Source organism: Mobula hypostoma, chromosome 7, assembly GCF_963921235.1.
Source record: "Mobula hypostoma chromosome 7, sMobHyp1.1, whole genome shotgun sequence".
In the NCBI taxonomy this organism is placed as follows: Eukaryota; Metazoa; Chordata; class Chondrichthyes; order Myliobatiformes; family Myliobatidae; genus Mobula; species Mobula hypostoma.
In genome coordinates this window covers 17,767,420-17,794,832 of record NC_086103.1, presented here as the reverse complement: position 1 = coordinate 17,794,832, position 27,413 = coordinate 17,767,420, and the positions used below count along the sequence as shown (strand labels likewise).

Genomic DNA, 27,413 nt, shown 5'->3' with positions numbered 1-27,413 from the left:
TATAAAGCCATAGCATTATCTCCTTACTTTTATATTGAAAAGAATGCTAACATTGAAATGAATGCTAACACTGCATTTGGCTTCTTTACCACAGACTCGACCAATAAATTAACCTTCTGGGAGCCTTGCATGAGGACTTCTAAGTCCCTCTGTACGTCTGATGTTTGAATTTTCTCCCCATTTAGATAATAGTCTGTGCTATTGTTCCTTTTACCAAAATACATTATCATACATTTCCCAACACTGTATTACATCTGCCAGTTTTTTGCCCATTCTTCCAATTTGTTTAAGTCCTTCAATTGCATTGCTTCCTCAGCATTATCTACCTCTCCACCTATCATTGTATCATCTGGCATATAATTGTTATCATCTGCAAACTTTGCCACAAAGCATAGAAAACCTACAGCACAATACAGGCCCTTCAGCCCACATTGCTGTGTCGAACACATACTTACTTTAGAAATTACCTAGGGTTACCCATAGCCCTCTATCTTTAGAAGCTCCATATACCTTTCCAGGAGTCTCTTAAAAGACCCTATTGTATCCGCTGTTACGTACCCCGTAACTGGGTTGCCAAATCAGCAGAAATGGATCACTCAGTTGGAGTCTGGATTACTAGAACTAAGAAAGTTTTATTAAAGAAACAAGCAACACAGTACTCTAATCAAAAGGATAATAAATGCAACAGTTCAGCAATGATAAACACACATGTACACAGAATTAGGATAACAGGATCAATCAAGCTCTATCGTCGTCTAGGGGTAAATGACCAGTTTCAAAGTGACGCAAAGTTCAGTTCAACTGAATTCAGTTCAGTTCACAGTAATCACTGCCGTGGTGATGGACAGTGGGGGGAAGGAGAGAGAGAGCAAAAACGAATGAATATTCAAACGGCTTCCACACAGACCTTCGATATTCTTCGCAGTCAGCTTTCGGGCGAGCCCTTTGTGATGTCTTCTGAGGTCACCGACCGTGACCCCTCCGTTTCCAGATACGATCGTTTCTCTGCGGTGAACCTGGCACCCAGGCAAGGGCGGACACACACCAGGTTCCCGCCGATCGTACCGTTCCACCCTGTGCGTCTATGGCTTGGTCCCGCGACCAACCCTCCAAAACTCCCACCGACTTGTGGGAGGCGCACCGCTTCCAGTGTCTCGTTACCTCGTGGTGTCGTGTGTGTCCGCCTTAGCGAACCTGTCCCTTTTTATCCCCCTGCTGGGGTATCGCCTGTCCATCACTTCAAACAGTTCAGGGTTCAAAGGGGGAGCCGATCTTGACAGCTCTCCTTCCGTCCCTTCATTAACATCTCCAAATGCTGCTCCATTGTTTTCCTTATCTCTCTTTCTCCTGAAGACAGGTGGCAGACCAACTGCTGATCCCACTGGTGCCAGCCCAGGACAGCTAACATCTTAGTCTATGTGTATTCTCGTCACACCGCCTCCACCACAGTCGCCGGCAGCCCATTCCACGAACTCACCACTCTGCGTATAAAAAAAAAACCTTACCCCTGACATCCCCTCTATACCTACTTCCAAGCACCTTAAAACTGTGGCCTCTTGTGTTAGCCATTTCAGCCCTGGGAAAAAGCCTCTGACTAGTCACACGATCAATGCCTCTCACCATCTTGGCCACCTCTGTTAGGTCACCTCTCATCCTCCGTCACTCCAAGGAGAAAAGGCCAGGGTCACCCAACCTATTCTTGTAGGATATGCTCCCCAATCCAGGCAACATCGTTGTAAGTCTCCTCTGCACCCCTTCCATAGTTTCCACATCCTTGTAGTGAGGTGACCAGAACTGAGCACAGTACTCCAAGTGGGGTCTGACTAGTGTCCTATAGAGCTGTAGCATTACCTCTCGGCTCTTGAACTCAATCCCATGGTTGATGAAGGCCAGTACACTGTATCCCTTCTTAACCACACAGTCAACCTGGTAGCAGCTTTGAGTGTCCTATGGACTTGGACCCCAAGATCCCTCTGATCCTCCACACTGCCAAGAGTCTTACCATTAATACTATATTCTGCCATCATATTTGACCTGCCAAAATGAACCACCTCACACTTATCTGGGTTGAACTCCATTGCCACTTCTCAGCCCAGTTTTGTGTCCTATCAGTGTCCTGCTGTAGTCTCTGACAGCCCTCCACACTACCCTCAGCAAATTTACTAACCCATCCTTCCACTTCCTCATCCGGGTCATTTATAAACATCGCAAAGAGAAGGGGTCCCAGGACAGATCCCTGAGGCACACCACTGGTCACCGACCTCCATGCAGAATATGACCCGTCTACAACCACTCTCTGCCTTCTGTGGGCAAGTCACAAAGCAAGGGCCATTCCGTACTTCTCAATTAGCCTTGCATGGGATACCTTATCAAATGCCTTGCTGATATCCATATACACTACATCTGCTGCTCTACCTTCATCAATGTGTTTAGTCACATCCTCAAAAAATTCAATCGGGCTCATAAGGCAAGACCTGCCTTTGACAAAGCCATGCTGCCTATTCCTAATCATATTATGCCTCTCCAAATGTTCATAAATCCTGCCTCTCAGGATCTTCTTCATCAACTTGCCAACCACTTAAGTAAGGCTCACTGGTCTATAAATTCCTGGGCTATCTCTGCTCTTTTCTTGAATAAGGAAACAACATCTGCGACCCTCCAATCCTCCAGAACCTCTCCGTCCCCAGTTGATGATGCAAGGATCATTGCCAGAGGCTCAGCAATCTCCTCCCTCGCCTCCCACAGAAGCCTGTGTTGTATTTTGTCTGGTCCCGGTGACTTGTCCAACTTGATGTTTTCCATCATCAAAAGGGTTATTATAGAAAGAATGTTTAATAGCTTTGGGTCTGTACTTGCTGGAATTTAGAAAGATGAGGTGGAGGGTGGTTCTCATTGAAGCATTTTGAATGTTGAAAGGCATCGAAAGTATAAATGTGGAAAGGATGTTTCCCATGGTATAGGAGTCTAGGACAAGAGGGCACAGCCTCAGGATAGAAGGGTGCCCATAAAAAACAGAGATGCAGAGGAATTTCTTTAGCCAGTAGGTGGTGATTTTGTGGAGCCTATTACCACAGGCAGCTGTGGAGGCCAGGTTGCTGGGTGTATTTAAGGCAGAGTTTGATAGGGTCTCGATTGGACACGGCATCAAAGGTTGGGAAGTGAGGCTGATAAGGGGGAAAAAAGGAGCAGCCATGATTAAATGATAGAGCAGACTCAACAGGGCTAATGGCTCCTATGTATTATGGTGTTATAGTCTATTGATGAGTGAATTGTTGTCCACAAGTCTATTTCCAATCATTACGTTTCTCTACCCCGCTGTTTACTTGCCGTTTGTTAAACTGATTCACACAACATTGAGATCAGATTGGAGTACCAACTGCTACTCTGTAAAACGGGCCACCTCATTCATCCTTTTGAGTGACAGAGTTATGGATGTTTGTTACAGACGCCCCGCAAACGCAAGACGAGACACAGCTCAAACCCCCCTCTGGAGAGCCATGTGGGGTGGGTGATGGACTCAAGAGAGCATAGACCGAGGGCATCCTCATTCAGGTTAGAGCAAAACTCCTCCTTTATGTTCATTTCTACTGAAATTGACTTAAAATAAATTTTTGTATAATGAAGGGTGGGTGCATGGAGTACTGGGTCTGAGTGCTGTTTCTTTTTGTAATTTATTTTTTATTGAAGTTCATCATCAAACATTTCTATAAGATGTATTTCAGATACTGTACATATATATCATATAATCATATTTGTCACAAATCTCCACATAATATTTATCTGAGGTATACACTTATAGAAAGGAGAGGAAAGAAAGAACAATCGAAAAAAGAAAACTTTACAAAATAGGGAGTGATTTTTTTTAACAAAATTGACTTGTGAGAATATAATCAGGCCTATTGAGGTGTTATATAGTTAAACCATTTTTCACAGTATGAATCAAATTGTTCCAACTTATGATTAACAGATGCTTTTATCTTCTCCATTTTGTAAATGTCCGTTGTAATTTCCATCCATACATTTAAAGTTGGCTCTCCTGAGATAACCATTTCCTGGTAAGGGTCTTTTTACCAGCCACCAGCAATATATTCATTAAATATTTATCTCTTTTCAACCATTCTTGAGGTATATACCCAAAATTTATGGTCTTAATCTCTAAGGGTATTTCACATTTAAAGATGTCTTGTTAGGGCATTATGCTCCAATAGTCTTTGATAATGGGGCATTCCCAGAAAATATGATAATGGTTTGCATTTTGATTTCCACAATTTCTCCAGCAAACAGGGAGGTTACGATCATAATGGGATTTCTGAGAGGGTGTAATAAAATATCTTATCAAGTTTTTCCACCCGAACTTCCTCCATTTCTGTGAACTGGTACACTTCCATTGATACCTCCATATTATTGTCCATTCTTCTTCAGATATTATTATTGCTCCTTTGTCTCATTTTGTTTTAATGTATGAAGTCGACTGTGTTTTAAGATTTGACAAACCCTTATACACGCTTGAAATGATTCTACTACCGTTGTCTAAATTGTATGCTTTTCTAAATAGCTCTATCACACATGTACTTGCCTTGCTTACATTTTTAATTGTCCTATTAACATACTGTTGCATCTGTAAATACCGGTAAAAGTCTTGTTTTTCTAATAATTGTTTCTCTTTGAGCAATTCAAAACTGTGACAGTGTTCCTTCCTTTATTATATTGCAAATAGCTGTAGAGGTTTCCCCCGCCATCCGAAGGTAGAGCGTTCCTATGAAACGGTTCATAAGCCAGAATGTCGTAAAACGAAGAAGCAGTTACCGATAATTTATATGGGAAAAATTTGTGAGCGTTCGCAGACCCAAAAATAACCTACCAAATCATGCCAAATAACACATAAAACCTAAAATAACAGTAACATATAGTAAAAGCAGGAATCATATGATGAATACACAGCCTATATAAAGTAGAAATACTTCTCCCCAATCATTGCCACACTGTTCTCCGTAGCAAAAATCTCACGCAAGTGCTCATGGCAGAAACACGGCGCAAGCGCCTTCGGCAAAAACACTCTCTCCAGTAACCTTTAAGCTATGAAGCTGCCAAATCATACCAAATAACACCTAAAAATACACCGTCGATATAAAGTAGAAATAATGTATGTACAGTGTAGTATCACTTGCCGGAATCGAGAAGACAGTGCCAAGCACAGTCATGATGGTGTGTTAGGCTGGGTCGTCAGAGGTTGGGGCGGTGCAGTGGCCCCCACCCTCCGGGCAGCGACCCAATACCGATCCGCAAAGCATGCAGTGGTACAGCAGTAGCTGGAACGCACTCAGCACATCTTTAAGAAAAAAGCCAAAATAAACAAGCTAATTAATTAGGTGCTGCCTGGCACGTAAATGTTGGCCCAGATCAGAGGCGATGCAATCTGCAAAAAAACTATCCTGCACACATTTTACAAACTCCAAACCATCCAGCCCTTTTACAGTATGGGCTTCCCAGTCTGTGGGTGGAAAATTAAAATCTCCCACAATCACAGCCTTGTGTGTACTACTCTTTAGGTAAAGAGTATGTTGGTTGCCCTAAGTAGATCAAAATGTCATCAGTGTAACAGGCCAATTTATGCTCTTGCCTCTTTAATAGTAGTTCCCCTGATACCTTCTGAGTGCTGTTTCTAAGGGTAAAGTTTCAGTGGGAGAGTGGTGGGAGTACCCACCTGGGGATAATGGGTGTAATACAATGATAATTGTGGGGTAACGTTTCAGTGGGTGAGTGGTGGGAGTACCCACCTGGGGATAATGGGTGTAATACAATGATAATTGTGGGGTAACGTTTCAGTGGGTGAGTGGTGGATTAGCTGGGGATAACGGGAGTAAGACATTGATCATTGTGGGGTAACGCTTCAGTGGTTGAGTGGTGGGGTTTCTGGGGATAACAGGAGTAATACAGTGATAATTTTGGGGGTAACAGTTCAGTGGGTGTGTGGTGGGGGGGGTAGCCTGGTAACAAGTGGAGTACAATGGTGATTGTGGGGGTAATGTTTCAGTGGATGCGTGGTGGGGTTTCTAGGGATGACGGATGTAATACAATGATGATTGTGGGGTAAAAGTACGGTGGGAGTGATGGATTCTGGGAATAATGGGTGTAATAGGATGATTGCGATTGAGTTCATTGCAGTGAAGCTATTTAGACAATGTGCAAATAAGTAACACTTTGTGCATCTTTTGGGTGAATGAGACATAAAGGATTTGGAAAACACAAGTAACCCATGCTTATTTTTATTTAGAGGTACAGAGCAGAACAGGGCAACGAGCCAAGCTGCCCAGCAACCCAGCTATTTAACCCTAGCTTAGTCGCAGGACAGTTTGCATTGACCAGTTAACCAACTAACCCACATGTCTTTGGATTGAAAGATTCAAAGTGCATTTATGTTCAAAAAATGTATAAATTATGCAACCTTGAGACTCGTTTGCTTACAGGCTTACAAGGAACCCGAAAGAATTCAATTTTTGAAAAAAAGACCAAACCCCAGTGCCCACGGAGAAAGAGGAAAAACACAAAACATAGTATGCCGACAATAGAAAGGAGCAGCAACACCATTCCGAATCAAATTGAGTCTTGAGATCCAAATCCCTGGAGTAGGCCCAAACCATTGGTATTCAGTTCATCATGTTAGTGGGGCAAGTCACTGCGGAGTTCGCAGACACAAAGCACAGCAGCCATGGTCAGTGTCACGGCCTTAGCTTTGTGGAGAGAGTAGCCCGCTGACTATCTGGGCCGGTATATAAATTGTCTGAACCTCGCACTGGGACTCAGCCCCACTGTGGCAAATTTCTCTGGGCCTAGATATTACTGAAGAGAAGCTGTTCCTGACCTGTTCAAATCAGCTCAGCGCCCTCAGCAATTCACCCCTCTGGCACCCTGCCTTCCAACCTATCTTGGCCAGCATTTAGATTGTTGAAACAGCGTATTATACCTTGCATTAGAACCTGGGCCTTGCCGTGGCAGATCACTTGGGCTTAGAACATGCCACCCACAATTCACTCAGGACCTGGATTTTGCTGCTGAAGAAGCCGTTCTCGACCCTTCCAAATCAGGTCGGCATTTAGAACGATCCACCCTCGCACCCAGGCCAGCTGGACAGGCATCCTGTCTTCCCCCCTCCGAACCATCCTCTACAACCAGCAGTGCTCCAACTCCTTTTGGGGGACACTTCTCACAAATCCGCCTTGCCCTCACTTGCCTCTTCATAGCTTGCAGTTTATAGTTTACACAATTTATTTTTTAAAGAATTGTGTTATTTTTTAATGTTTTTAATTGAATTCCTTTGCTTTCGAATTACCAGTAAGCTGTCGCAAGTCTTCAGTACTGCCATCTTAAACGGTAAGTTGGACTGTGGTAGGAAACCAGAGCACTCAGAGAAAATCCACGTGCTCATAGCGAAGACAGTACAAGCTCTTTACAGATGATGTTGGAATTGAACTCTGAACTCCAAAGCCCCAAGTTATAATAGTGTTACGCTTACTGCTACGCTACTGTAGCGCCCTGCTGTTTGAGGGTGATTAATATCAGGGAGGAAATTTGGTAGAGAGGCCAAGTGTTCTATATCCAGTCTTTGTGTCATTACTAGATGTTAAACAATAAATCTTGTTATTTCACAGTTCAAATGCCAGTCCTTCCGAAGGAATTCCAGTGGCTGGTAATTATGGTTGCACGCCACAATCTCTTCCCAAGTTCCAGCACCCCTCCCATGAGCTATTGAAGGAGAATGGATTCACACAGCATGTCTACCACAAGTTTCGCAGGAGATGTCTAAATGGTAGGTCCTAAGAAGATCTAACTGCTTCAATGTGCCAATTTACCACAACACTTTGAATTCACCAAAGGTCCTTGTGTGGGTGCTGAGCCAGCCAGGCCCTGGGTTTGTTGCCTGATCCTCATTACAGGACCAGTGTTTGCACGTGATGGTTGGGCAGCAGCAATTCCAAATCATTGTGTTGCAATGTTGTCATTAATAAGACTCTTACATAGAGTCAATAATATATCAACAATCCTCTGTGCTCTTTGGTGCAAATTGGGTAGGTCAAATTTATTGCCGAGCTTATTGTCCTCTGCAGAGGTGAACCCCAGTGAATTTAGACACTTGAGCTATCTTCAGGTTGTGATCTAATTTGCATCTCTTAGATGCTTAGTGGTATTGCACATTTGTGCTGTTTTGTTGGATCTTCTGGAAACTGATCTGATCATCGTGGAAGTTCTTTCCAGTCGTAAGCACTGATGAAATCCACCATAGTTATTGGTGCTTTCCATTAAACTCACAATGGGCACCATTTTGAGTTAACAATTCAGATAATTTTCTGAGTTTAGTTGAAGGTTACTTAGGGATAAGAGAAAGGAGAAAGAATAGTGCAATGCAAAACAGACTAACAATAACCAGATTTACCAGGAAGGAACACTGTACAAGAAAATGATAAATGGAGTCCAAGTAAGGAAAATTATGAGGTAGAATTAATGGCTAACAATAAATGCCAATTGGTAAGAATAACATATAGATGTGTCTGGTCTGATGTGGTTGCATAGAGTTGGGCCATCTTGGAGGAAGCTAAGTCCATAGCCATAATCGTGACTCAACACCAATTACGATGGGTCGGCCACATCATTGGTATGTCTGACTCCCGCCTCCCTAAGCAACTCCTATTTGGTCACTCCTGGAGGGCAGAAAAAGTAGAACAAGGACAATATCAAGAGCCAACTAAGGAAATGCCACATCAACCTGAATGGATGGAAGAAATTAGCAAGGATAAGGAAAGCTGGAGAAGGACTATCTATGAGGGAACTACACAGCTCGAAAAATACCTCCAACGTGCCGAGACTAAGTGGCTTCATCGTAAGGAGAGACTGGGAAAGGCCCAACCAGCTACATCCACCACAGAATACACAAAATGCTGGAGGAACTCAGCAGGCCAGGCAGCATTTATGAAAAAAAGTACAGTCGACATTTTGGGCTGACACCCTTCAGTAGGACTGGAGAAAGAAAGATGATGAGGAGTAGAGTTAAAAGGTGGGGTGGGGGGAGAGGGGAGGGAGAAACACAAGGTGATAGGTGAAACTGGGAAGGGGAAGGGTGAAGTTAGGAACTGGGAAGTTGTTTGGTAAAAGAGATAATCGGCTAGGGAAGGGGGAATCTAATAGGAGAGAGAAAGGGGGGAGGTGCACCAGAGGAAGGTGGTGGACAGGCAAGAAGATAAGGTGAGAGAGGGAAAAGTGTATGGGGAATAGTGAGGAGGGTGGTGGCCATTACCAGAAGTTTCAGAATTCTGCATTCATGCCATCAGGTTGGAGGCTACCCAGATGGAATATTTGGTGGTGTTCCTCCAGCCTACATCCACTTCAATGACCTACACCTGTCAACAATGCATTAGGTCTGTAGATCACGGATCGGCCTCTTCAGTCACCTTAAGAACTACGAGTGATCGCTAATGATGATGGGAGTGGCAAAGTGACCAAAGCTGCGAACTGACTATTCAGGGAGATTTAGTATTTGAAAAGGATAGATCAGAACAGTAGGAGTGGGGTTGCTTTATATCGGAACAATCATTGAATTTATTCAGATCAGAGATTGTGAGACGTTCGAGAGAGTGGAGGATTGTGGGGAGAGGGTGAGAAAGTGGTACTGAGAGTAGGATGGGATTGGCCCTGATCAGATTGAATGAAGGAGCAGATTGCCTGCTTTTGCTCATGGTTCTTATGTCCTTGATGTAGAATTATAGATGTCAATAGTTTTTTCTTTCTTTCTTTTTCAATCTTTTTATTGAGTTTCAAATTAATAAACATAACAATGATAATAATACAATGAGATTGGGATTACATTAATAACGGTTAACGTATACAGACACAGACTCCAAGTAACATATTTAATTTAAGCCTCCCAATCTCTTAATAACTGAACATGAAAAAGATGCAAAAAAAAAAGTTTTTCCCCCTGCACTAAAAAAAACAAAACAAAACAAAGACTGGGCTGCCATATTTCATCGGTTAAGATCATTATTTGTCGTTAACTCTGCTCCTCTATACACACAGACAAAAAGTTATTAAAACAGATTCGGAAAAGGTCAGCTTACATCATATGAAAATGTTGAATAAATGGCCTCCAGGTTTCTTTGAATTTAACTGAAGGATCAGTGGTACCACTCCTAATTTTTTCCAAGTTTAAACATGTTATTGTTTGGGAAAACCATTGAAATGTAGTAGGGGGATTAGAATCTTTCCATTTAAATAAAATGGATCTTCTGGCTATTAATGTAACAAATGCAATCAAAAAATGTAACAAGCTGAAGGGGATAAATGACTAAAGTCTATCATTGGTAGTTCAAAAATTGCAGTAATAAGATGAGGTTGTAAATCAATATGCAAAACTACTGAAATAATATCAAAAATGTCTTCCCAATATTTTGCCAAAAGAGGGCAAGTCCAGAACTTGTGTGTCAAGGAAGCTACCTCAGAATTACCTGTCACAGACAGAATTTATATGACCATAAAAACGAGCTTTTTTATCCTTAGACATATGGGCCCTATGAACCACCTTAAATTGTATCATAATGTGTCTAGCACACATTGAAGAAGTGTTAACTAGTTGGAGAGTTTTCTGCCATTTCTGTATGGGTAAAGATACCTGAAGTTCTCTTTCCCATTCATTCTTAATTTTATCAGACTCACCTAAATGTATTTTCGTAATTAAATCATAAACAATTGCTATTAAACTCTTCTGATAGAGGTTTAAACCTAAAATATTTTCTGTAGTTTCAATTTGATGTGATATCAGGAAACTAGGTAAAATAACCTTCAAAAAGTTTCTAATCTGTAAATATCTGAAAAAATGTGATCTCGGCAAATTATTAGACAACTGTTCAAAGGACATGAGACAATTAGAACATAGAACAGTACAGCACAGTACAGGCCCTTCGGCCCACAATGTTGTGCCAACCCTTAAACCCTACCTCCCATATGACCCACCCACCTTAAATTCCTCCATATACCTGTCTAGCAGTCTCTTAAATTTCACTAGTGTATCTGCCTCCACCACTGACTCAAGCAGTGTATTCCACGCACCAACCACTCTCTATTATCCCCCTTGAACTTCCCACCCCTTACCTTAAAGCCACGTCCTCTTGTATTGAGCAGTGGTGCCTTGGGGAAGAGGCGCTGACTGTCCACTCTATCTGTTCCTCTTAATATCTTGTATACCTCTAACATGTCTCCTCTCATCCTCCTTCTCTCCAAAGAGTAAAGCCCTAGCTCCCTTAATCTCTGATCATAATGCATACTCTCTAAACCAGGCAGCATCCTGGTAAATTTTCTCTGTACCTTTTCCAATGCTTCCACATCCTTCCTATAGTGAGGCGACCAGAATTGGACATAGTACTCCAAGTGTGGCCTAACCAGAGTTTTATAGAGCTGCATCATTACACCGTGACTCTTAAACTCTATCCCTCGACTTATGAAAGCTAACACCCCATAACTTAACTACACTATCTACCTGTGAGGCAACTTTCAGGGATCTGTGGACATGTACCCCCAGATCCCTCTGCTCCTCCACACTACCAAGTATCCTGCCATTTACTTTGTGCTCTGCCTTGGAGTTTGTCCTTCCAAAGTGTACCACCTCACACTTCTCTGGGTTGAACTCCATTTGCCACTTCTCAGCCCACTTCTGCATCCTATCAATGTCTCTCTGCGATCTTCGACAATCCTCTACACTATTTACAACACCAGCAACCTTTGTGTTGTCTGCAAACTTGCCAACCCACCCTTCTACCCCCACATCCAGGTTGTTAATAAAAATCACGAAAACCAAAGGTCCCGGAACTGATCCTTGTGGGACACCACTAGTCACAATCCTCCAATCCGAATGTACTCCCTCCACCACGACCCTCTGCCTTCTGCAGGCAAGCCAATTCTGATTCCACCTGGCCAAACTTCCCTGGATCCCATGCCTTCTAACTTTGATCAGATCCACTGCACTACCCTCATCTATATGCCTGGTCACCTCCTCAAAGAACTATTATCAGGCTTGTTAGACACGATCTGCCCTTCACAAAGCCAATTCCATGAATAAATCACGAGAACATATTATTCCCTTCGTTTTCCATAAAAGAAAAGCTTGATCAGTTCTGGATGGTTGGAAGAAAAAATTGGATATAATAGGACTTGATAGGATAAATTTATTCAATCCAAAAAATTTACGGAATTGAAACCATATTCGTATTGTAAGTTTAATTATTGGATTAATTGTTTGTTGTATTCAGTTTAGTAAGTGCAAAGGGAAGCGAAGCCCCTAAAATAGAAGCCATTGAGAACCCCTGTACAGACTCTCACTCGAGGTTCACCCATCATGGACATTGAATTTCATCCAAATCTTGTGTCCAGAACATTAGACATTGAATACTAATTGCCCAATAATAGAATCAAAACTTCGGCAATGCCAAACTGCCAACCTTTTTTGATTTCTGTGAATACTTCTTACTTAATCTAGGATTTTTATTCTGCCATATATATGAAGAAATATTAGAATCAATAATATCAAAAAAGGATTTAGAGATGAAGATTGGTACCGCCTGAAATAGACACAGAAATTTATGAAAAATAATCATCTTAATAACATTGATTTGACCAATCAATGATTGGGACAGTGGGGACCATTTAGTAAGCAGTTGTTTAACATGATGAATTAAGGGTAAAAAGTTAACTTTAAATAGATCCTTAGGCTTCTTAGTAATTTTAACACCCAAATAAGTAAAATAATCAGTAACCAGTCTAAATGGTGATTGTCTATAGATTGGAACTTGGATATTTAATGGAAAAAGCTCACTCTTATTTATATTCAATTTATAACCAGAAAAACTACTAAACTGAGCAAGTAGTAATATTACTGCAGGGATGGATTTCTCTGGATTAGAGATATATAGTAACAGGTCATCTGCATATGATACCTTATGCATCTCATTCTCATGAATAATGCCAAATAGATTGGGTGAATCACGAAGAGCGATTGCCAAGGGCTCCAAGGCAATGTCAAGTAGTAAAGGGCATAAAGGACAGCCCTGTCTAGTACTTCGAAAAAGCCTAAAAAAGGGGGATTTCTGATTATTAGTAAGTACAGAAGCCAAAGGTATATGATATGTCAATTTAATCCAAGATACGAATTTTGGGCTAAAATTAAATTTCTCAAGGATGTTAAATAAATATTCCCATTCAAATATATTAAATGCCTTCTCGGCGTCAAGCGAAATAACACATTCTGGAGTCTTAGATGAAGAAGTATATGTTCATCAACCTCCTAACATTAAAATACAGATAACGATATGTAATAAATCCTGTCTGGTTGTCAGAGACAATTTGTAGCAATACATTTTCCAATCTAATTGCTAATGTTTTGGAAAAAATTTTGGAGTCCGCATTTAACAAGGATATAGGTCTATATGATGCACATTCAGTTGAGTCTTCATCTTTTTTAGGAATTAAAGAAATAGATGCTTCATAAAAGGATTGTGGTAATTTACCTACAAATAAGGCATCCTTAAAAATTCTAACCAAGGAGAAAGTAGACTTGAAAAAGATTTTTAAAAATTCTACTGTATACCCATCCAGGCCTGGTGCTTTACCAGAATTCATCGAGGAAATTGCTTTCTTTATTTCTTCTTCCATAATGGGTGCATCTAATGTTAAACATTCATTAGATTTTCTTAAAAATTCATGCATTATGGTAGAATCGTCAGGAAATTCTCATTGGTGTAAAGTGGTATAGAATTCTTGAAAAGATTTATTAATTTCATCATGGTCAACCATCAAAGTACCATTCTGTTTATGAACTTTAATAATCTGACACTTAGCCAAAGCAGCTTTCAATTGGTTGGTCAGTAATTTACCCGATTTATCACTACGTATATAAAATTGACTCTTAGTTTTAAGTAATTGATTTTCAATCGGGGATGTTAATAACAAACTGTGTTGCATCTGAAGTTCAACTCTCTTTTTGTAAAGCTCCAAATTAGGAGCAGCAGAATATTTTTTTTTTATCAGTTTCCTTAATCTTATCAACCAATGTCCGTTTTTCATTATTAATTCATGTTTTCAATCCAGCAGAATATCAAATAATTTGCCCACAGATATATACTTTAAAAGTGTCCCATAATATCCCACTGGAAATTTCTTCCGTAACATTAGTTGAGAAGAAAAAGGCAATCTGTTCTTTAATAAAGTTAACAAAATTTAAGTCCTGAAGCAGAGTAGAATTGAACGGCCATTGTCTAGCACTGAAAGTTACATCAGTTAATTTGATTGATAGTTTCAGGCGCGGATGATCAGAGACGGCAATTGTATCATACTCAACAGGCAGTAACGGATGAAACTAATTGAGAGTCAATAAAAAAGTAATCAGTTCTAGAGTAATTATGATATACATCTATACATCAGAAAAGAATGAGAACTCTTTATCATTAGGATGTTAAAACCTCCAAACTTCTAAAATTCCGGAATCAACTAAAAAGGAATTAATAAAAATAGCGGATTTGTTTGGAAGTACCTGACTGGGCGCAGACCTGTCCATCGAGGGATTCAGGCAACAGTTAAAATCTCCGCCCATTATCAACATATATTCATTTAAATTAGGAAGAGATGCAAATAAATGATTAAAGAATTCAGGATAATCTGTATTTGGTGCATAGATATTAACCATAACAACTTTTTGGTTATAAAGTAAACCAGTAATTAACGGAAATCTACCATTCGGGTCCAAAATCGTTTCATAGTGAACAAATGAAATGGAGGAATCTATAAAAATAGATACTGCTTTCACCTTAGCCTGTGAATTGGAGTGAAATTGTTGGTTTTTCCAAAACCTAAAAAAAAACCCACTGATTATCCTGCTTCCTTACATGAGTTTCCTGGGCAAAGATAATCTAAGCATTCAATCTATGAAAAACTTTAAAGATCTTCTTCTGTTTAATTGGATGATTCAAGCCATTCGTACTCCATGAAACAAAGTTAATAATATTATCCATTGTACTTGAATAAACCATATGGTGTGTAAAGGATTAACCTTACTGCATAGGAGACTCATGAATCAGGAAGAGGGAAAAAAAAGTTTAAAGAGGAACTGGAAGTCACGACAATTCAGACATATTTGTAGTTTCAGATCAGCCCAGATGGAAAAAACTAAACTAAAAATAGCCCCATTCCCCACCCACAAAAGCCCAAATACTGGCCAATAGACAGCCAGAAAGCTATCTAGACACTTTCTACCCCCATCTCTCTTGAAGGCAAGTCTCCAAAACTGAAAAGAATTCAAAACACCACCCACAGTCAAAACATTGAGAAGAGAATGCCATAAAAAAAAACACCAAACAAATGTTATAAAAACAGCTGTTTGCAAAACATTTTGAAAGGCAAGATCTTGGAAAGTGAAACAGAATACAATCTTATTAATATTTAAAGAAAAAAATCAATCACCAAATCAGATTCTTAATTATTTTGAAAAACATTGAAAATAATATAATAAAGGGAGGGGAAAAAAAGGAACTTTAACATAAAAGCACGATAAATATCCATACTTCAAAACAAAGTACGAGCGTTACCAAACCAAGGGCAAAATCCTTCAAACTTTAAAAGTCCAAATCTGTGAACTGGTTATTAACTTATAAACCAAATGAATACAGACATGAAAAGGCAGTAAATTTATTAGGCAGCTAAGATCGAATGTTGATCCTCAGGGAATTGATAAGCTTTGTCCACGGATTTAAACCATTTACGTAATTTATCGGGCAGAACAACCCTTAAGCTAGCTGGAAATAGCAGAGCTGGTAGGAACTTTCTTTGATAGAGCTCGAACATCACCGGTTTAAAAAGCGATCTTTCTCGCATTACCTCAGGACTGTAATCTTCGACCAAACGAAACTTGGGGTCTCCGTATTCAATAACCTCTTTCCGATGGGCAATTTGAACTAAGTGCTCCTTGCTATGCACATAGTATGACAGGTCGAGGTTTCAGTTCTTTAGGGGGTTTTGCTCTTAAAGTCCGGTGGGCGCGATCAAGTATAGGGGAAGTAGAAAAAACTTCAGAGTCGAACACGTCCATTAAAAATTGAGAGAAAAATTTAGTAAGGTCACCACTCTCAACGTCTTCACGGAGTCCTATTATTTGCAAATTCTGTCTACGACTGCGATTTTCCAGGTCGATAATCTTAGCTTTATATTGTTCCAATGTTTGAGTGGTCAAAGTATTTGCCATTGGTGTTTTTCACACTCCTGCTTAAGTGCTCCCAGTCTACTTACGATCTCCTTTAACAATACTTCCAAATTAGAAAATCTTGTATCGAATTTATCATCCAGGAGCTTTGACATAGCTTCCAAAGTGAGTTGAGACTTAAGCTGTTGAGAGTCACCTTCACTCCTGCCATTTCCAATACCATCTTCCTTGCCTTCGGCTAATGCCTTTTTCCCTCTGGTACTCATTTCCAGCGATTAAAAATTAAAGTTCAAGCATATATAAGTGTTATAAACACTTGAATATAGATAGTAAAAGGGTGGTAAAAAGATTGAAAAATGAACGGAGCAAAGCCAAAATGTGACTTACTCCATCTAGCGCCCCAAGAGAATCCTCAATAATTTTTTGGGTGTGTGTGACCATCCAGGTATAGTTGCTGTCTGTTTGATTTCTCAGCCATTAAATGCAGCTGCCATCCACTGACTTGTTCTTCTCCCACAGAGAGAAAGAGATTGGGAATAGGACAGTCTCAGGAAATGAACACCCTTTTCCGATTCTGGTCCTTCTTCCTGAGAGATCATTTCAACAGGAAGATGTATGAAGAATTCAAGCAGCTGTCAATAGAGGATGGGGATGAAGGTTACAGGTAACCAATGTAGTGTACTTCACTCTCACCATACAACACCCACTTTATCTTTGTTTGTTCAGCACTGGGACAGAAGCCAATGCGAAAGATGTCTTCATGGTACTTGGGGTGCCAAAACCTTGATCTTCAGTACAGAACCACAAATGGCCACACTTGTTCCTGATGTATAGATATATAGACAGATACTTTATTGATCTCTGTTTTTTGTGCTGTAGTGTTCTATGGTTCTGAAAAGAAATTACAGTGTTACAGTAGCATTATGTGTGCACAGATATAAATATTAGAAGAGAAGTAGAAAGAATAAAAAATATACGTTACCACAATGTATCAGAAGGGGGTCATCACTTCCCTGGCTATAGAAACATAGAAAATAGGTGCAGGAGTAGGCCATTCGGCCCTTCAAGTCTGCACCGCCATTTATTATGATCATGGCTGATCATCCAACTCAGAACCGTGCACCAGCCTTCCCTCCATACCCCCTGATCCCCGTAGCCACAAGGGCCATATCTAACTCCCTCTTAAATATAGCCAATGAACTGGCCTCAACTGTTTCCTGTGGCAGAGAATTCCACAGATTCACCACTCTCTGTGTGAAGAAGTTTTCCTAATCTCGGTCCTAAAAGGCTTCCCTTTTATCCTCAAACTGTGACTCCTCGTTCTGGACATCCCCAACATCGGGAACAATCTTCCTGCATCTAGCCTGTCCAATCCCTTTAGGATTTTATACGTTTCAATCAGATCCCCCCTCAATCTTCTAAATTCCAACGAGTACAAGCCCAGTTCATCCAGTCTTTCTTCATATGAAAGTCCTGCCATCCCAGGAATCAATCTGGTGAACCTTCTTTGTACTCCCTCTATGTAAAGTATGTCTTTCCTCAGATTAGGGGACCAAAACTGCACACAATACTCCAGGTGTGGTCTCACCAAGGCCTTGTACAACTGCAGTAGTACCTCCCTGCTCCTGTACTCGAATCCTCTCGCTATAAATGCCAGCATACCATTCTCCTTTTTCACCGCCTGCTGTACCTGCATGCCCACTTTCAATGACTGGTGTATAATGACACCCAGGTCTCGTTGCACCTCCCCTTTTCCTAATCGGCCACCATTCAGATAATAATCTGTTTTCCTATTTTTGCCACCAAAGTGGATAACTTCACATTTATCCACATTAAATTGCATCTGCCATGAATTTGCCCACTCACCCAACCTATCCAAGTCACCCTGCATCCTCTTAGCATCCTCCTCACAGCTAACACTGCTGCCCAGCTTCGTGTCATCGGCAAACTTGGAGATACTGCATTTAATTCCCTCATCCAAGTCATTAATATATATTGTAAACAACTGGGGTCCCAGCACTGAGCCTTGCGGTACCCCACTAGTCACTGCCTGCCATTCTGAAAAGGTCCCGTTTATTCCCACACTTTGCTTCCTGTCTGCTAACCAATTCCCTATCCACATCAATACCTTACCCCCAATACCGTGTGCTTTAAGTTTGCACACTAATCTCCTGTGTGGGACCTTGTCAAAAGCCTTTTGAAAATCCAAATATACCACATCCACTGGTTCTCCCCTATCCACTCTACTAGTTACATTCTATAGGTTAGACAATAAGACAAAGGAGCAGATGTCGGCCATTCGGCCTATTGAGTCTGCTGCGCCATTTTATCATGAGCTGATCCATTCTCCCATTTAGTCCCACTCCCCCACCTTCTCACCATAACCTTTGATGCCCTGGCTACTCAGATAACTATCAATCTCTGCCTTAAATACACCCAATGACCTGGCCTCCACTGCCTCCCATGGCAACAAATTCCATAGATTTACCACCCTCTGGCGAAAAAAATGTCTTCGCATTTCTGTTCTGAATGGGCATCCTTCAATCCTTAAGTCATGCCCTGTCGTACTAGACTCCCCCATCATGGGAAACAACTTTGCCACATCCACTCCGTCCATGCCTTTCAACGTTCGAAATGTTTCTATGAGGTCCCCTCTCATTCTTCTAAACTCCAAGGAATACAGTCCAAGAGCGGACAAATGTTCCTCATATGTTAACCCTCTCATTCCCAGAACCATTCTAGTGAATCTTCTCTGTACCCTCTCCAACGTCGGCAGATCCCTTCTTAAATAAGGAGCCCAAAACTGCCCAGAGTACTCCAAGTGAGGTCTTACCAGCGCCTTGTAGAGCCTCAACATCACATCCCTGCTTCTATACTCTAATCCCCTAGAAATGAATGCCAACATTGCATTCACCTTCTTCAGCACCGACTCAACCTGGAGGTTAACCTTAAGGGTATTCTGCACAAGGACTCCCAAGTCCCATTGCATCTCAGAACTTTTAATTCTCTCTCTATTTAAATAATAGTCTGCCCGTTTATTTCTTCTGCCAAAGTGCATAACCATACACTTTCCAACATTGTATTTCATTTGCCACTTCTTTGCCCATTCTTCCAATCTATCCAAGTCTCTCTGCAGACTCTCTGTTTCCTCAGCACTACTGGCCCCTCCACCTATCTTCGTATCATCAGCAAACTTAGCCACAAAGCCATCTATTCCATAATCCAAATCGTTGATGTACAACGTAAAAAGAAGTGGCCCCAACACAGACCCCTGTGGAACACCACTGGTAACTGGCAGCCAACCAGAATAGGATCCCTTTATTCCCACTCTCTGTTGACTCATGGTAGAGTCTAATGGCTGAGGGTAAGAATGATGTCATATAGCGCTGTTTGGAGCAGCGCAGTTGTCTAAGTCGATTACTAAAAGTGCTCCTCTGTTCAGCCAAGGTGACATGCAAAGGGTGAGAAACATTGTCTAGAATTGCCAGGATTTTCCGTAGGGACCCTTGTTCTACCACAGCCTCCAGTGTGACCAGTTTGAATCTTATAACAGAGCCAGCCTTTCTAATTATTTTATTGAGTCTGCTGGCATCACTGATGTTGATGCCATTACCCCAGCACACCACTGCATCAAAGACTGTACTGGCAACAACAGACTAGTGGAACATGTGAAGGAGAGGCCAGCATATTCCGAAGGACATCGGTCTCTTCAGGAAATAGAGGTGACTGGCCCTTCTTGTACAAATCCTCTGTGTTGGTGTTCCACTTAAGTCTGTCATCCAGGTTCCCCACCCCCCGGTACTTGTAGGTCCCCATCACATCCACGTCCTCACCATTCAATAGTAACAGGAGGCAATGCACGCTTAGCCTTCCTAAAGTCCATCAACATCTCCTTTGCCTTACTGATGTTGAGCTGCAGATGATTCAGCTTGCACCATTTGACAAAGTCCTTAAACAGGCCCTTGTATTCATCCTCCCATTCTCTCTGAATACATCCATCTATTGCTAAGTCAACAGAGAATTTCTACTGAAGTCATTTCCTGGTGTTCACTGAGGTCAGTGGAAGTGGTTACTTTCCTGATGTTTCCTGGGGTCAGTGGGAATGGTGATGGTTCCTGATGTTTACTGGGGTCAGTGGGACTGGTGACGGTTCCTGATGTTTACTGGGGTCAGTGGGATTGGTGACGGTTCCTGATGTTTACTGGGGTTAGTGGGAATGGTGATGGTTCCTGATGTTTACTGGGGTCAGTGGGAATGATGGTGGTTCCTGATGTTTACTGGGGTCAGTGGGAATGGTGTCAGTTCCTGATGTTTACTGGGGTCAGTGGGAATGGTGACAGTTCCTGATGTTTACAGGAGTCAGTGGGAATGGTGACAGTTCCTGATGTTTACTGGGGTCAGTGGGAGTGGTGACAGTTTCAATGATCTAAATGGGGGAAAAGGTTCAAATATCAGAGGTGCAGACGGACTCATGCAGGACTCCCAGAAGATTAATTTACAGGTTGAGACTGTGGTAAAGATGGCAAATGCAATTTATTGGCATTTATTTCAAGGGGAATAGAATATAAAAGTAAGGCACTCGTCAAGCCACACTTGGAGTATGGAGTATGTCAACGGTTTTGAGCCCCATATCTCAAAAAGAACATGTCATTGGAGAGAGTTCAGAGGAGGTTCATGAGGATGATTCTGGGAATGAAGGGGTTAACCTATAAGGAGCGTGCAGTTTTGGGCCTGTACTCACTGGAATTTAGAAAAATGCGGGTGGACCTCATGGAAACCTACCAAATGTTGAAAAGACTAGATAGGGTGAGTGTGGAGAGGATGTTTCCTACGACGGGGGTATCCAGAACCAGAGGGCACAGCCTCAAAATTATGTGGGTTAGAACAGAAGTAAGGAAGGGGAGTTTTTTTTTTAGGCAGAGAGTAGTGAATCTGTGGAATGCTCTGCCACAGACTGTGGTGGGGGCCAAGTCCATGAGTACATTTAAGGCAGAAGTAGATAGTTTACTGATCGTCAGAGTATCAAAGGATATGTTGAGAAAGCAGATGTATGGGGTTGAGTGGGATCTGGGATCAGCCATTATGGAATGGCAGAGCAGACTTGATGGGCTGAATGGTCTAATTCTGCTCCTATGTCTAATGATCTTATGGATGGCTGTGGAGGCCAAGTCATTGAGTACAAGTATATGGAGGAATTTAAGGTGGGGTGGTTATATGGGAGGCAGGGTTTGAGGGTCAGCACAATAATGTGGGCCAAAGGGCCTGTACTGTGCTGTACTATTCTATGTTCTATATTTAAAGCAGAGACTGATAGGTTCTTTTGGTCAGGGTGAAGGTTGAGAATGGGATTGAGAGGGATAATAAATCAGCCGTGATGGAATAGCCTAATTCTACTCCTGTGTGTGTCTAATGAACTATATCTTTGGGTATTTTGGAAGATGGGAAGACGAAGGAGATCTTTAGGGGGATGGGGGCGAATCTGGTAATGAATTCTCATGGAAGATGGTTGCTGTTTACCTCTCTACTTGCCTGCTTCTGATCACACTGTGTTTGTCTGCTTCAGGTATGGGCTAGAGTGCCTTTTCAGATATTACAGCTATGGCCTTGAGAGGAAATTTAGACCGGAGATATTCAAAGATTTCCAGCAAGAAACCATCGTGGATTATGAAGCAGGTAAGTTGTGATTTTATTGAATACTGCTGACCTCTGGTGCATTTGATGGACTGCTTCATTCTAGAACAGAGTGGAATGGTGAGTCACCAGCAGTGTCATGGTATCAGGCATATTCTAGTTTTCTTACTGTTCCTGGGAATTTTGTTACTCGCAGTCATACAGCAAAAAAATGGTCCATGCTGATCAGATGCCCATTCAGACCAGTGTTTTATCAAATCAAGTCAACTCACTTTTCAATGTCATTTTGACCATAACTACTGGTACAGTACACAGTAAAAACGGGACAATGTTTTTCAGGACCATGGTGCTACATGAAACAATACCAAAACTACATTGAACTATGTAAAAACAACACAAAAACTACAGTAGACTACAGACCTACCCAGGACTGCATAAAGTGCACAAAACATTGCAGGAATTACAATAAATAATAAACAAGACAATAGGCACAGTAGAGGGCAGTAGGTTGGTGTCAGTCCAGGCTCTGGGTATGGAGGAGTCTGATGGCTTGGGGGAAGAAACTGTTACATAGTCTGGTAGTGATATCCTGAATTTTAAAAATTTCTAGAGAAGCATATTATTTTTTTTGAAGAGAATAAAAAGGAGGAGACATCTAATTGTATGGGATACTTTCAACGCCTATATTAGAGGACAAATCATTTCTTGTACTGCAAGTGTTAAGAATAAAGCTAATAAAGAAAGAATTGAATTAGCCAATCAATTGAAACAATTAGATCAAAAATATGCTATAACTCCAGATCCTGTTTTATATAAAAGACGTGTTGAAGTTAAAACTAAATATGATCTTATGTTAACATATTCAATTGAAACTCAACTTCTTAAAGATAAAACTCAATTTTACATTCATGGAGATAAATCAGGCAAAGTACTGACCAGCCAATTAAAAACTTCTGTAGTTAAATGAATTTGCAAAACTAATGGTGATAGGACAAATGATTACTCTGAAATAAATTATACCTTTAGAGAATTCTATTCTAAACTTTATTGTTCTGATTCCCCTAAAGATAATACTGTAATGAATAATTTTCTAGATCAATTAAATACCCCTGCACTTTCTGCAGATGATTGCAAACAGATGGATCAACCCATTTTTCATGAGGAGATTCCTGAGGCTATACGTTCATTACACTCGGGGAATGCTCCGGGTCCAGATGGATTTTCTGGAGAATTTTATAATGCTTTTTCTTCATTAATTATACCGCAGTTACACTTGGTCTTTTTTGGATTCTTTCAAATTGGGTAGTTTGCCTCAATCTTTCTATGAAGCTTCCATTTCGCTTATCTTAAAAAAGAACAAGGACTCAGCTAAATGCTCTTCTTATAGGCTAATTTCAGTACTCAATGTTGATACTAAAATTCTTTCTAAAGTTCTGGCTCGTAGGATTGAAAATATTTTACCTTCTATTATTTCTGATGATCAGACTGGATTTATTAAAAACCGACATTTCCATTTTAATATACGCTGTGTATGAAACATTATTTATTCTCCTTCTCGGGAGATATCAGAATGTGTGATATCCTTAGATGCTGAGAAGGCCTTCGATCAGGTTGAATGGAATTATATATTTAAAACCTTAGAAAAATTTGATTTTGGACCAGGTTTTATTCAATGGATTAAATTACTTTATTTATCTCCTTCTGCTCAGGTTCGTACTAAATTTCAAAATTCCAAACCATTTAAACTTCACCGCAGAACTAGACAAGTCTGTCAGTTGAGTCCTTTGCTTTTTGATCTAGCTTCAGAACCCCTTGCCATTGCTTTTCGAGAATCTAATGATATTTGTGGTATTTTAAGGAGAGGTATCACCCACAAGGTCTCTCTTTACACTGATGATATATTGCTTTTTACCTCTAATGTTTAGACCTCGTTACCTCGCGTACTTTCTTTACTCTCTTGTTTTAGTTGGTTTTCAGGATATAAATTGAACCTACATAAGAGTGAATTATTTCCTTTAAATAATTTGGTATCAATTAATACTAATCTTCCTTTTAAAATTGTAAGGAATCAATTTACTTATTTGGATGTAACAGTCAAGAAGAATTACAAACACCTGTTTAAAGAAACTTCCTTACTTTATTGAACCATATGAAAAAAGATATCATTAAATTGGTCACCTCTTTTAATATCGCTGATTGGACGAATTAATTCTATTAAAATGAATATTCTACCTAAATTTATATATCGTTTTCAGGCTTTACTTGTTTTTATTCCTAAATCCTTTTTTGACTCTCTTGAATCTATTTTATCCTCCTATATATGGAAAAAATAAATGTCCTCGTTTAAATAAAGTTCATCTTCAAAAACCTAAAAAGTCTGGAGGTTTAGCCTTACCTAATTTTAGATTTTGTTACTGGGCAGTTAATATACGATATCTTATGTTTTGGCTATATTATATTAATCGTGTAGACTGTCCGGTATGGGTTTCTTTAGAAGCTAACTCTGTTAATAAATTTTCTATTCTTTCTCTTCTTGGATCCTCACTTCCTTTATTTGTAAATAAACCAACTGATAATTTAACAGTTAAACATACTCTGAGGATCTGGATACAATTTAGAAAACATTTTGGTTTATTGAGATTTTCCCTTTCTAGGCCCATTTATTGTAATTTTTTTTTAAACCCTCTATGACTGATTTAGTTTTTAAAGAATGGGACAGGTTGGGTATTAAATGTTTTTGTGATCTGTTTGTGGAGGAAACCTTTTCTCATTTGAGCAATTGTCAGCTAAATATAACTTACCCAAAATTCACTATCTTAGATATCTACAAATCAGAGACTTGCTAAGATCTCAAATATGCACATTTCCTATAAGCTCAGATAAGAACTTAGTAGACGCAATTTTTAATTTGACACCTTTTCATAATGGTTCAATATCTAATATTTATCGTATGTTACTGGAGATGAGGAATATTCCTTTAGACAAAATTAAGAATCTCTCGGAACAAGATTTACAGACATCAATATCTGACGAAACTTGGAATGAAATTTTTAAACTAGTTAATACTTCATCGCTATGTGCTCGCCATTCCCTCATACAATTTAAGGTGGTACATAGAGTCCATAAAGATAAGCTTATCTTGTTTTTATTCAATATATCTCTGTACTGTGACAGATGTTATAATAAAGAAGCTTCATTAATTCATATGTTTTGGACTTGTCCGTGTCTTGAAAAGTATTGAAAGGAAGTTTTTCAAACTTTTTCTTTACTTTTCAAGGTCAATTTTAAGCCTAATGCTCTGATGGCCCTGTTCAGTATTGTTGCTGGACAAGATATTAAGCTGAAGACATCTGATTTACATATTTTGGCCTTTAGCTCTCTTATAGCTAGGAGGGCACTTTTGTTTAAATGGAAAGATGTTTTTCCTTCTACTCATACTCAATGATTATATGACGTTATGTCATGCTTAGATTGAGAGAAGATTCATTGTTCAATTTCTGAATCTCATCAAGACTTTCAAACATTGTGGGGACCCTTTCTGAATTATGTTCAAAACTTTCAAAATCCTCAATTCGTTGTTTAACTTCAGATGTTGGCTGTTATTAATTTTTTATTATACGAGAAGGTATTTTACCTTTTTTCTCCTTAATAAACAGCTTCGGTCTTGGTAGGGGTTAGACTTTTTTTTGTAATAAATTAGTATATTTCAATATAACTAATGACTAACTTACATGAATACGGGGTAATGAGATTGTTATTATGAATAGATATAATGTAATTGGTAGGTTTCTATCTTTTTTTGACCTTTTATATACACTTTCTTGTACTCTTTATTCTTCTATGTAGAAACCAATGAAAATATTGAAAAGAGACAGGTTGTTGGCTTTGCACCAGTCTGTTAGCCGCTGCACCTCCTCTCTGTATGCTGACTCATCGTTCTTGCTGATGAGACCCAACACGGTCGTGTCATCGGTGAACTTGACGATGTGGTTGGAGCTGTGTGTTGCAGCAGAGTGAACAGCAGTGGACTGAGCACACAGCCCTGGGGGGGCCCCATGCTCAGTGTGATGGTGTTGGAGATGCTGCTTCCAATCCAGACTGACTGAGGTCTCCCAGTCAGGAAGTCTAGGATCCAGTTGCAGAGGGAGGTGTTCAGTAGGCTCAGCTTTCCAATCAGTTTCTGATCAGATTGTGTTGAATGCTGAACTGAAGTCTATGAATAGCATTCGAACGTACGTGTTTCTTTTGTCCAGGTGGGTTAGGGGTAGGTGGAGGGTGAGGGTGATGGCAATGGCATTATCTGTTGAACGATTGGGACGGTACGCGAACTGCAGGGGGTCCAGTGAAGGGGCAGCAGGGTCATGATGTGCTTCATGATGAACCTCTCGAAACACTTCATGATGGATGGATGTGAGTGCAACGGGACGGTAATCGTTGAGGCAGGACACTGAAGACTTCTTCGGCACGGGGACGATGGTGGCGGCCTTGAAGCACGTAGGAACGATGTCGCTGCTTGGGGAGATGTTGAAGATGTCAGTGAGAATCTCAGCTAGCTGGTCTGCACATCTTCTAAGCACTCTGCCAGAAATATTGTCTGGTCCAGCAGCCTTCCGTGGGTTGACCCTACACAGGGTTCTCCTCACATTGGCCACGTTAAGACACAGCATCTGGTCATTTGGAGGAGGAGTGGTCTTCCTTGTCGCCACATCATTTTCTGCCTCAAAAGGAGTGTAGAAGTTGTTCAACGCATCTGGGAGGGAGGCTTCACCAGCACAGGCAGGTGGTGTTGTCTTGTAGTTGGTGATGTCCTGATTGCCCTTCTACATGTCTCGTGTGTCGCTGCTGTCCTGGAAGTGGCTGTGGATTTGCTGGGCGTGTGCACGCTTTGCCTCTCTGATGGCCCGGGACAGTTTGGCCCTCTCTGTTGTTAGGGCTGCCTTGTTGCCTGCTCTGAAGGCAGAGCCACGGGTCCTCAGCAGTGCACGCACCTCCACGGTCATCCATGGCTTCTGGTTCAGCACGTGTAGTGATGGTCTTGGCCACAGTGATGTCAGCGATGCACTTGCTGATGTAGCTAGTCACTGATGCCGTGCACTCCTGTAAGTTGGTAGAGTCGCCACCGGTTGCAGCCTCCCTGAACGTGTGCCAGTCAATGTGCTCAAAGTAGTCTTGAAGAGCAGAGATGGCTCCTGCTGGTCAGGTTTTCACCTGCTTCTGAACTGGTCTGGAGCGCCTGATGAGCGGTCTGTATGCTGGGATTAGCATAACAGTGATGTGATCTGAGTAAACGAGGTGGGGGGTGGGGCTCCGCCCGGTACGTGTCGGGAATGTTTATGTAAACAAGGTCCAGTGCGTTCTCCCCTCTCATTACAAAGTCCACGTTCTGATGGAATCTGGGGAACACTGACTTAAGGTTCGCGTGGTTAGAATCTCCAGCAACAATAAACAGTCCATAAGGGTGTGAATTCTGCAGTTTGCTAATTGCCCCATACAGTTCACAGAACACCCCTTAGCATTAGCGCTGGGGGGAACGTAGACACCGACTATAAGG

The 27,413-nt window shown here is 40.9% G+C and overlaps 1 protein-coding gene across 2 annotated transcripts in view; it reads left to right on the top strand.

Annotated features, from left to right (window-relative positions):
- larp1 (La ribonucleoprotein 1, translational regulator) overlaps window positions 1-27,413 on the top strand; it is a 176,155-nt gene that overhangs the window by 137,662 nt on the left and 11,080 nt on the right. For both annotated transcript variants that reach the window (XM_063053114.1, XM_063053113.1), the window contains exons 15-18: window positions 3,446-3,552; window positions 7,650-7,807; window positions 16,751-16,895; window positions 21,795-21,904. In XM_063053114.1, coding sequence (XP_062909184.1) covers window positions 3,446-3,552; window positions 7,650-7,807; window positions 16,751-16,895; window positions 21,795-21,904 — 520 coding nt within the window. The remainder of the gene's footprint in view (window positions 1-3,445; window positions 3,553-7,649; window positions 7,808-16,750; window positions 16,896-21,794; window positions 21,905-27,413) is intronic.